This window comes from Pipra filicauda, unplaced genomic scaffold (assembly GCF_003945595.2).
Source record: "Pipra filicauda isolate LSUMZ 115617 unplaced genomic scaffold, ASM394559v2 scaffold56_size3634133_pilon, whole genome shotgun sequence".
NCBI classification, from domain to species: Eukaryota; Metazoa; Chordata; class Aves; order Passeriformes; family Pipridae; genus Pipra; species Pipra filicauda.
Genome location: NW_024104720.1, coordinates 437,893 through 450,048, shown reverse-complemented (window position 1 = coordinate 450,048; position 12,156 = coordinate 437,893). Strand labels below are relative to the sequence as shown.

General features: G+C 38.5%; 1 protein-coding gene across 5 annotated transcripts in view; it reads right to left on the bottom strand.

The window, feature by feature from the left end:
- LOC113998157 overlaps window positions 1-12,156 on the bottom strand; it is a 30,917-nt gene that overhangs the window by 7,958 nt on the left and 10,803 nt on the right. For all 5 annotated transcript variants that reach the window (XM_027740605.2, XM_027740613.2, XM_039387520.1 and 2 more), the window contains 5 exons: window positions 8,755-8,805; window positions 6,614-6,691; window positions 3,625-3,761; window positions 2,957-3,076; window positions 2,409-2,439 (listed from right to left, as the gene is read on the bottom strand). In XM_027740605.2, the coding sequence (XP_027596406.1) occupies window positions 2,409-2,439; window positions 2,957-3,076; window positions 3,625-3,761; window positions 6,614-6,691; window positions 8,755-8,805 (417 nt within the window). The remainder of the gene's footprint in view (window positions 1-2,408; window positions 2,440-2,956; window positions 3,077-3,624; window positions 3,762-6,613; window positions 6,692-8,754; window positions 8,806-12,156) is intronic.

The following is a 12,156-nucleotide window of genomic DNA, read 5'->3' as shown; positions in this document are numbered from 1 at the left end:
GTTGGAAGGGACCTCTGGAGGTCACCTAGTCCAGTCTGAGAGGTAAAAGTACCACAGAGGTGGTAAGAAGAGAAACCAATTAACTGTAAGATGAGGACACTGACAATTAGATTAATTTTCTTTGAATTATTCAATTTGTGCTGTCTTTCCAGTAAGCCTCCAAAATCTGCCCTGTTTGAAAAGAAGATGAGTGGAGACAAGGAGTACTACTCAGTTGTTGGAAACTTCACTCCAGCTAATGACTGAAGTTCTGCTCACTCTGACAAGGACTAGCCTCAAGATCAGATCTGAATGGTTAGGCTTGAGTCCAGCTGAGTTTTACAAGTCTTCAAGAATGGTGGTTTTTCACCTATTTGGTCAGGCACTTTCAGTGTGTAGTAACTTCCAGTTCCATTGTCTAGTCCAACCTTCTACTTGAAGCAGGACTACTGCCAACATAAGATTCTAGTTTTGTATCACCAAGTCTTGAAAACCTGCAAGGATGAAGAGTTCACTACCTACGGATAACCTGTACTACCCTCCCTGAACTCAGTTTTTCCCAAGTTCAGCCTCTCAAGCTGCCATCTCTGGTCATCTCATTACATTGTCTGCAATTACCAACAACTTTGACTTTGTCATCTTTGTAGCAGTCTACAAGCAGTTATCATGCCTTACCCTTCTCTTTCCCGTTCTAAACAAGCACAGCTCCCTCTAACCCTCACCCTAGGCACATGCTCTTGACCCCTGAAAAACTCCATAATCCTCTCCAATTTCTCCAGCTTCCCCTTGAACTAGAAGGAACAAAACTGGACACATTATTCCAAGTTTGGTCTTACCAGCACCAAATAATTGGGGATAAGATTGTTCTCCAATATTCTGCCTGTGCTCAACCTGTAGTATCACAATATGAGATTTGCCTTGTACGAAATGAAAGCATTCTCTTGGCTCATATACAGCTTGGAATCCATCATAACCCTCAAGTCTTTTTTAGCAAGACTGATCAGTCTATCACTTCCCATCCTGTATTGACTCACAGTTTTACTCACTTCCCCACTGAAGATACAGACAGGCTTCTCCAGATATCTGCTATAATTTCAATCTGAAAAGCCTGGTGCAAAATAGCCAAGTCAATCTCTGGACTTATTTCCAGTTTGCTGCTGTATTCCACAGCAGCATTAAGAATAGATTTTAGACAGGAAAAAAAAATGATGCAGGCAGAATTCAGAGACTAAATCAGAACAGAACTTGATATGTTCTACTACCAAACTGTGCTTATACACAGTGTCACAAGGCTTCAAGCTCAACTTCACACTTTGAGTTATTGGCTACAGGAATTACCTTCATAAGTCAGTATTTTTAATCCAAAGCCCAAGACAAAATACATATAACCTCTCCTCTTTAGAGAATAAAGAAATGCTGTAATTTTTCCTTTAAGAAAAGCAACAAATCAATCACTTCAAGGTCTCTCATACATACATACGTGTCTACATATATATATAAGAATATATAATCTTATCTTAGTTTTGCATATGATCTGTGCAGCAGCCAAAATTTGGTGTTAATGTCCATTTTGCTTCTTGCAAACTAGTACATGTCACCAAAAGGCCTGTCTTAATTATATGCTCAAACTCACTCTTGCTGAAATTTGCCAATATGATCTAGTCTAAAGACATACAGCTGCTAAACCAGTAAGCATGACTTTCTTCTAAATAACCAGAGTATTTTTATTTTGGAATTCATTTGATGTTGACCTTACCACCTAACTAGAGCAGACCTTAATACTGAATGACACAATGCTTTTGCAGCCAACTTCACTCTAGTCCACTTCTCTAGTTCTTCATATCCTGTAGGTCTGGGTGGGATCACCCTTTTTGATGTTCCAGATTGATATTTGAGCACGTCTTCTACAGAAGTCTACTGACTTGACTGATGTCAATTTACCCTGAACTGAGAATTACTGAGCTAGATTACTGTGTCACATTCCCTTTTCTTCACAAGAGACACAAACAGAGCTCAAAAAGATTATCTGCCACCTTGTTTAGACCAACATCTCAGACCAACATTAAAAAGTACAATCCACAGAAGCCACTAATGATCAATCCGAAATTGATTCACACTGAAAAATTCTGTTGATCTATGCAACCTTCACCCATTTCAATCAAACCTACCTTCCTTCTAGTATTAGTACTAGGGTCAAAAGGTAGCAAGGAAGTATTTCTTCACGCTGGCTAAGGAACATTGCAAGTCTGGCAATTTCCTTCTTTCCTCATTTCAAATTCACAAAAACCAGAAAATCTCTGAAAACATTTAGAGCTATTACAAGTTGAATGTTTTAAATCAGTCAAACCCTTGAGTTCAACTACTAAGTCAAACTAGGCCAGATATCACTTACATCAATTCTATTATATTCAAGAAATTCATAGACTTACGTGAGGTACTTGGTCTTATGTAGCCTTCAATCTAGAAATAGAAAAAGTTTCATATTAGACTTTCTGATTAAAATTCCAAACAAGTATCTTCTGCAAGTGCCTTTAGGAACAGAACAAGTACTTTTATTTATGCCAGCATAGTGTAGACCATAATTTCACAGATACTGAATCGTGTAAATACGAATGAAACTTGAGAGAAAATTTGCTTACGTTTGAGAAAATCTAAGTTGCAAAAATCAAAAATTATTGAAGTCAAGCAGTGAAATTTTTGAACCATGGTATTCAGACTGGACATTTTCAATTTAAAAAATCTAAAACCTTCAAAATAAACAACTTTTGTTTTCAGATGAATTTCAATATTACTGTTCTTTTCCTCAGACTTTTTAGGGCAACTTTAAGTAAAGCCTTAGTTCAACTGAATACTACACTTCCTAGAAACACGAAGAAATTTAACAAGCTTTGTCTGCAGTACTTTTAAAATTTACTACAAACATAAACACATTGATAAAAGACATATTAACAAATACTTTACATTTACTTCCAATTACCTCATACATTTTTAACCCTTCAGTCTTCTCTAGCTCTCCTGCTATCCGTTTGAGAAATGAGACTTTGCATTCTTTTACATCTGTTGTCCTTCTCTTCATTTTGTCTGGAAATTCTTTAGACTGTTGAAAAAACCACCTTGAAAAGGTCAATATCAAAATTCATCACAATATTAAAATACTGACACATTTCACCTTTTGGACAAGTTTCCAAAAGGCTGGTAAACATTGATTTGAGCATTATGAGCTAGTTTTTTCTCTGTAACGCAACTAATTAAATTTTAGAGTTGCTTAAGTAGGCTTCAAAACAAATAATGGATGCCATGCAAAGCTTCCTACCAAAAGGAAACATCCTCTATGCCAAATCTAACAATGTTAAGGACATGTTGAGGAATAAGAAAAAACCCACAACGTTCTAGGGACCTGATCCTGAAAACAATCCAAACACTCAGGAACAGACTTTTGAGCTGATACAGACAGGCACCTCTGGATTGAACTGCCTCAACAGCTCACAGCATTAGAGCTTTTCATATTAATCTGACCCATGAAGAGTCAACTGTATAAGTATTAGCAATTTATCACATGGGAGTTTAAACCAATTATTTAGAGGAAAAAAGGGAGGGGGAGTATCATAAAGAAAAAATTATCAAAATGCATCAAAAATAACTCACAATGTATGCTCTCCTGTGTTTATATCCACTAAGATGTTCTATCATGGGAGCCATCTCTGTATTAAGCTCACACAGCTTGCACTCATAACGCGGCTCTTTTCTTCCTTCAAATCTGATTTCAACCACATGTTCTAAACCTGTAGAAGCAGGAGTTATAAGTATCTATATTTTACTATATCCTACTATAAACAAATGTATTCTCTTCAGTGTTGCTCATTAAAAGCCCAAATGAACATATAATAATATTCCATTTTCAGAATTTAGATACTCCCTCAGGATCACATTAGTTAAATTTATCTCTTTCCAATGTCTTATCGAGAAAGAAAATACACCATCTGTGGCAGATTTGCAAGCCTACCAAAAGAAAATATTTCATGCACCTTTCTTCCTGCTTGGGATTTTTTTTTCAAGAAAATAAAACAGAGAATGAGAATAGAAATGTCACACAAATGTCTAGATTTAAAAACTGCATTTAAACTACTTAGTCGAGCATAATTTGGACAGTGTCTGAGTAGCACAATGCAGATGTAGGAAAGAGACATTAATCACTTAAAAAAATTGAGTCCTTCAAAATTTCAAAATCTAAAACCTTTTTTTAAAGTCTTAAAAGTGTAGGGTTTTTTTAATCTAAACACTTTCACATTTTACAAGAATGAAAATGGGAGTTTTCTTCATTTTCCTATAAATTACTGAGACTATCCCTTAGAAGTATTCATAAATCTCCAACTTTGAGGCTTATTACCTAGCGTGAAAAGTTTTACTCTGAACAGCTTAAACATAACAAATTTAAAAGCAGCTTAAAACAGCAGCTGTTCCCTTATGTCATAATTTCCAATGCTCTGTATTTGTGATGGCTTGACCCCAGCCAGCAGCCAAGAACCACATAGCTGCTGGCTCACTCACATACACACCCTTCAGCAGGGTGGGGAGAAAATAAGAAGAACAAAAGCAAGAAAACCAGGGGCTGAGATTAAAGACAAATTAATAAGTGAAGGAAAGAGGGGTGAAAAAACAAAAAGAAAAACACATGCAAAACCCCGTTGCTCACTTCCCCGTCAGCAGACCAATATCCAGTCACAGTCTCTGAATAGCCACCTTTGAAGTTAAACCTTGCTCCACCCTACCCTCTCCATCCCCCCCTTTTTCCTTCTTTGTCTCAATTGAGATTGCTGACAGAATATGCAGCACAGAATATCCTCTGTCCAAGTTCGGGCCAAGTGTCCTGGATGTGACACCTCCCAGACTACTGCCCACCCCCAGTCTACCCAAGTGGTGAGGGATGGGGACCCAGAGTAACGAGTCTTGACACAGTGCACTGCTCAGCAACAGAAAAAATACACTGGCACGTCATCAAAACTGCTTCAGTCACAAATCCAAAACATACAGGCTGCTATGAAGAAATTCAACCCCATCTCTGATCTGCTACAGTTTTATACTTCTAAATCTTAGCTCTGCAAATAAACTATCACCTAATGAACTGAAGGCGTTCTTGTAACCAAAGAGTTTTCTACTAAAAATGCTTCTAGTAATAAATTACTATGATTTTTAATATTAACACTTTATGTGGAGTAACAAAAAGACAATGCACTAAACAGGGAAATTTTCAGCTAATATTAGGAAATTTGCTGCTTAGGTCTTCATGAGGGAACATATTTCTCTAGGCTACCAGTACATACTTGGAACACTAAGGCCACTGAGAAGGGTTGCCTAATCTAGCACTTAGAAAGAAAGAAAGCCTTAAAATTAATCTCATTAGTTTGAGACAGACAGGAAAAATATCTTACTGAACAGGAACATTGGTATATCCCACCGAATAGGAAGCCATAAAGAACCATGACTGATGACATGTCACTAGTGGCACTAAGTCCAGTTGGAGGCCAGTAGATAGTGGTGCACCCTGGGGTCAATACTGGGTCTAGTCTTGTTACCCTCGCATACCCTCAGCAAGGCTGCTGATGACATATAACTGGGGGAGATGGCTGATACACCAGAGGGTTGTGCTGCCATCCAGAGAGACCCTGAGTGGCTGGAGCTGGGCTGACGGGAAGCTTAGGCTGGTCAACAGGGGCAAGTGCCAAGTCCTGCATCCAGGGAGGAACAAGCCCAGGCACCAGTACATGTCAGTTGGGGGCTGGCTTGCTGGACAGCAGGTTGGCAGGAAAAGGCCTGGTGGACACTAAGTTGAAGACGAGCCAAGAAAGGCTGATGGTATCCCTGAGATGGAAAAGGAGCAGTGTTGACAGAAGGCTCTGCTCAGCACCAGTAGGGCCAATTCTGGAGTGCTATGTCAAGTTCTGGACTTCCCAGTACAAGAGACATGGACATGTGAAGGACCATGAAGATGATGAAGGTACTAGAGCATCTCTCCTATGAGAAACAGCTGAGAGAGCTGGAACTGCTCAGCCTGAAGAAGAGGAGGCTCAGAGGGGATCTTGTCAGTGTGTATAAATATTTGAAGGGAAGGTGCAAAGAAGTGGGAGCCAGGTTCCTTTTAGTGGTGCCCAGTGACAGGACAAGAGGCAATGGCACAACTGAAACACTTCTGAACATCGGGAAACACGCCTTGACTGCGAGGATGACCGAGCACTGGCACAGGTTTCCCTGAGAGACTGTGGAGTTTTTCACCTTGGAGATATTCAAAAGCCACCTAGACATGGTCCCAGGCAAACTCCTCTGGGACTTGACCAGGGGGTTAAGACCAGCAGAAGTCCCTTCCAACCTCAAAAATTCTGTGGTCTGGGAAAAGCTTGTATACTTAGATGGCTCTTTCAGGAACAAGTTGTATTAAAAGTTAAGGTATAAAAGAGGTGGCCTTCATAATATGCAGTGCAACGAGCTAACACTTAAAAGGTATGAGATAGATATTATCCTATAAGTTATTGAATATATTTCCAGAAAATGAAATAGTATCTAAAATGCCACCTTTTATTTCAAAAAGCCATTTGGTCACAAATTCAAAGGCACACAATTTATAAAACAAAAAACATACCAACTAGAGGTTCTTCTCTTTTGGGATCATTCATAAAATCCTTCAGACAGGTTATGTACTTTGTAAGTCCTCTCTTCACTAAAGTAAAAAATACACACATAAAAGAGACATTACACATTATACAGTTTGCACATAACATCCATGATCTTAAAGGAGTTTCTAATGGAGACTTCAATGGGGACAAAATTTGCACTCTGAAATACATACAGAAAACAGCAAGGCCTCAGTCCCACAACAGAAAGACTCCAACACCCTGTCCTCCATAACAATTTTACACACAAGGATTTAATGTCTTCAAGAAAAGAACCAAATAAGCAAAATAGAACTTCTAACACCATCCAATTTACTGAGGAAAGATACCGAGTTCACATTCATAGCATGTACCAGACACACAAGGATTTAATGTCTTCAAGAAAAGAACCAAATAAGCAAAATAGAACTTCTAACACCATCCAATTTACTGAGGAAAGATACCGAGTTCACATTCATAGCATGATAGCATGTACCAGACTGTGTCAGTTCTCCAAAAAGAACAAAAAGTTAAAAAAAAAAAAAGGCAAGCCAAGCCACCAGCCCCCTCCTCTCCTTAAAATCCTAATATACACATAACATTCTGGGACTGCTTGTTTGGAGTCTGAAGTCCAAGAATCATATTGCTTTAAGTCTAACAAAGAACACAATCTTCACTAATATAACAAATGCCTCTTGTGCTCTGGGCAGCCCAAAAGCGGCAAAAACACTGGTAGTATATTCCTAAATCTGAACTAGCAGTGTTTCGATCAGGGCTGTCTCTTGCTCCTGACTGAGTTTTAATAGCCTGGTTTTTGGACTTCCTGGTCAACTGGGAACACCAGCAGAGTTCAGCTAAATGTATCTGCTAAACAATCTCAGAGAGGCAGTAAGGGTATTCAAATGTTGGACATTATAAAGGAACATGATAAAGTGTTAAAATATGTACTCCTAATCTGAGAAAAAAATGTGCAGAAATAGAACTCATCTTCCTAATTAGATAAAACCGACCAATGAATTACATAAGAGTCATAAAGACTGCTCGTTTCTTCAAATCGGAGCAAGCACGTAGAAATACCACAAGCACTGAATTGTTACTGTATTCTTTCCCATTAGGATGCCAGGTTACAGTTTAAAAAACACAAAAACCCCAAAACCTCACAGGGATAGGGAATTCCATATTTACTCCTAAATATTCATTCCATTAGGAATATGCCTGTGCTGCCATCAAGTCAAACTCCCGGGCTGCAAACAAACAAAAATTTCACAAAGTTCCAGCATTAATTTAGATGGAAAACCTCCTGCAAATAGAAAAAACCTCCATGGGAATGCCTCCTGCCACAGCAACAGTGTGGCCCATTCCTACCAAAATTTCAGTCTTGTTAAAATCTTTCTATGTTGTTTTGGGGCTTTTTTGCCTGAGGTGACATGCAGCAGTAGCATAGTGCGACAACAGTTGACACAAGTTGGTGCTACATAATCCATCTCCATAAACAAGATTCTTACAAACTGAAATGCATTATGCAGTTCTCATGCATTCATGTGTCTGTGCAGCAGCTCAATGTGAGCTGGCTATTGCCAAGCTGACAGAGAAAGGCATGTGGTCTTCTGGACTTAATAAAGAAAGATCCACACAGAAAAAGGCTAAAGGTCTCTTCAAGGTCATTTCTTCTTATTTCCTAACATACAACTAAATATTCCTGTCTTAGTATCATCTTAATAGCAAACAACTCATACTGTTCTTGGTTTATATGTTTCTGGTTTGTCAAACTTCCACTGTATCATTTGTGTACAGAAAGAGTGATGCAAACTTTTTTATTGAAAACTTCAACAACCAAAAAAAATTAGCTAAATGCAGTAAGATATCAGATAATCGTGAAGGCAGAAAGTATGTCTCAAGTTCAAAAGTCTTTCTGTGAAAAGACTTGTAACTTCATATTCTCCTAAGACCTTTTCTTAGGAAAGAAAATTAACCAGTGCAAAAAGGAAAAGCAATAGTTCAAACGTTTGGCAGGTTGCACTGCTTCTTTCTAGACCACAATCTAATCACCTGCTTTAGTCATCATTAAAACAAAACAATTGGTTTCAAAGTTGCATCTGAAAAGGACATTAGCTCATTTATATTCAGCTACCTGGTCTCTGTGCTTCATACTTCATCGGAGTTTGGACTGGAGCTGCAGGACCTAGGATAACAGTTTGACAGTCAGACAACTACTTCTCATTTGCTTTTATTAAGTACCTAGTGGGTCATCAAAACATGTTACAGAATAGAACAGTTATCTTCATTTTAAGGTTTAATATATGCTCAGTATTCCATCTTGATGTAGTTTTCTTCTGTAAATTCACTGCTCTCAGAAAAAGTCTCTCATTCCACTCCCCTCCCCCATCAACACAATATACCAAATGTGAATTTCACAGAAGCCCAGAATATTAAATTCTTATTTGATTTTTAAATGCTTTTCATACTGGTTACTTATTTTAATTATTTTAACTATTCAGTATCATGCATGACAATCAATCTGTGTTACAGGTACTCAGCATAAAACTTCCGGTCTAAACATTTAGAGCCTAAACACAGTCTCAGACACAATCAATGTCATCAATTAATTGCATCTTCTTTTACACAGGGCTCTGTATATATTCTTAATCACTCAGAGCTTCAGAATGAATTTTCAGATGTATTTTATAAAGGTACTTTTCCTCCCTTTGAACGTTTCCCTTGCCCCACTCCCTCTCAAATCCATAGACACAAACGACCATGCATTAATGATGTTGTTGGTATTTTGTAAGTCACAGCATTTAAGTTTAAAACAAGGCGACACACTAATACTCATTTACTGGAAAAAGTGGAAGTTTGAGTTAAATTACACAGTTGCACAAGTAATTACTCTTGAAATCAAGTTTTATATACTCATGGCAAACACAACGTGTTGTATACATCAATTTTTTTCCTCTTTCTGCATAAGACTGGCACTTAAGAGATAGGAATCAAAGCTGTAAATCAAATCAAATCATGGTTGTAAACATGTTGCAAATAACTCTGCAACATTAACATAAGGGAGGGGTCTGGAAAAACATATCTCCCTTGATTCCTTATAATAAATTATGCATTTTTTTCAGTTAAATGCTTCAAAATTTCTGGTAGCAAGAACAAAAGAAGATCTCCAGGTACTCTGCAAGCACAACAATTCAGAGTTGTTCAGCTAGTGTCTGAAGCTCAAGTCAGATTCCAGGTCCAGCATCTGCAGACTGACAACATGGCCAAACGCTAAATGACACAAATAAGCACCTGCGAAACAAGATTTTTAGTGCTTTATTTTGATTTTACTTGTAGGGGAAACTGCATTTACAGAGAATTGCACCAGAAGCAGTTCACAGTGCAGTCTGCCTTAACATGGTTACAGTTTACAAACATGGTCAAGCTAAAAATCAAGTTCTAGCTGCTACTATCACCAAAAGTAGCTGTGGGGGGGTTGTGAGTTTTTTTATCCTTATTAAAGAAAAGGCAGTTAGTAAATATCATTGCTCCTGGAAAAAGTTTAACAAAGCAATTATGATCTTAAAGACTCTCCCATTCAGCAACAGGGGGTTTCCAGGCTAACATTTAACTCATGCTTACTAGCCACATGGCTTTGTAATATTGCTAATAAGGTAAATTATATTTCTTAAGCACCCCAAACCCAAAACACAATGTTTTCCCTAAAGCATATCAGACTGATCAATAAGCTGAAAATCAGCTGGATTGCCAGGCTCAAAGGGCAACGATCAACAGCGCAGCCTCTTGGGGCTCAGTAAGCAGCAGAGTGCCCTAAAGACTGATTACAGGGCCCACAGCAATTACTACCAACATCAGTAACCCGGCTGAGGATGCACAAAACACTCTCAGCAAATTCACAGACAATAGTAACAGGCAACGACCGATGTCAAAGCCCCAATAAAGCAGGACCCTGGGAACATTAAGGCAAACCCCATCCTGAGATGCAGCACAAGCTGCTTACTTCAGAATACCTTATCCTCCATTATTTGGGACTTGCGAGGCTGGCTAGTACCATCCTTGTTCAGTTCAAGTGGGAAGTGGAGAAAGAAAGAGGGTTGTCAAGGTTTGAGAGCCCCAAAAACCAATTCCCTAGTCCAAACCCCCCTCCCACATCTCAAAATAGCCACCAAGGCAAACAACCGAGAGCAAATAATTTATGAGAACAGTTTTGGGAGCTGGACTTGTTTAGTCTGGTAAAGTGGAGACTAAGAGGACATAGCAGGGATACATCAACGGCAGCTACAAAGATTTCCAACCCTGTGTGGATGTGACAAAAGTATTAACAAGTAGCAGCCAGAAATAGTTGCTTCAGAGGCAAAGATAAGATGTTAGGATAAAATTTCTCTTTAAGACAGAAGAGTAACTATGGACAGATCAAACACAGGTTACAGACCCTCTGCCTGAGGAGATGTTCAAGAATTCAGCAAGGGATGATCCAGCACTGGCAGTAGTCCTGCTTCAATCAGGAAGTTAGGAAATCTTATCAGTATCAGGAAATCCCTTTCAGCTAATGATTTTATTTAGTAAGGGCTATTTTCCAGTTACTAGTTACCTACATAAATGAACAAAAAGAACCCTTTCCTTTCAATATTCAGAGTGCTGAACATATAAAAGATGGAGAACAAAGAAACATCTGTAAGTGCATTTGTAATACACACACATTCCTAATGTTTCACAGCCATGTTTCAAAACTTAAGGGTAGTATCAGACATTGTCAATTCAGCTATTCAACAGCAAAGAAGTACTGAGTTCAGTACTGCAGATTCCCTTTTGAATGCAAGAGGGGAAGTGCAAAAGGACGCCACATTCCAGTGTATAGAGAAACTCCCCAAGAGAGAGGTGGGTAAGGGTGTTGAAGCAGTTTTCAATCTTATACTTCTATTATTACGTCTTCTGAAACATTTCCTCTTCTAGTCTTCAAGCCAGAAAAGAACTTCCAGGTTGGGGTTTTTTTGAAAACATTGCAGTAGTTATACATCCCAAAACCTCATGCCTGGTTATCAATGTTTAACAAACACTGAGCATGGAGAGACATGTTAAAATAAATAAATTTCTGATAACAAAGCTGAAATGCTGATTAGTATACTGATAAGGCAGTAACTATTGAACACATGATGTCTGTACTTTCACTGGAGAATTTGCTGTCAGTGCTGTTAAATAACTGCAGTTTATCTTCAGACTGGATTCCTCCCCTTGACTCCATGTCTACCACCACAGTGAAGCTTTCTTTACTCATGGTGCTACGTAGAGGTTTTAGGTTGAAAGATGCAGATGCAGATTAGCAGATCTAATAACTAAGCACCTAACAGCATTCCTTATTACACTTTTGTATTGTTGTAAGAGCAGCACTGCAAGCTAACTCTGCACCTCAATGTAACGCGAGAAAAATTCCACAGGCTGTGTGAAAAAAAAATTCATTAATCCACTTCTCTTGCCAAATTAATTTCACCAATAAAGCTAGGCAGCCCAGAAATAGCTTTAATAGGGCTCATACCCT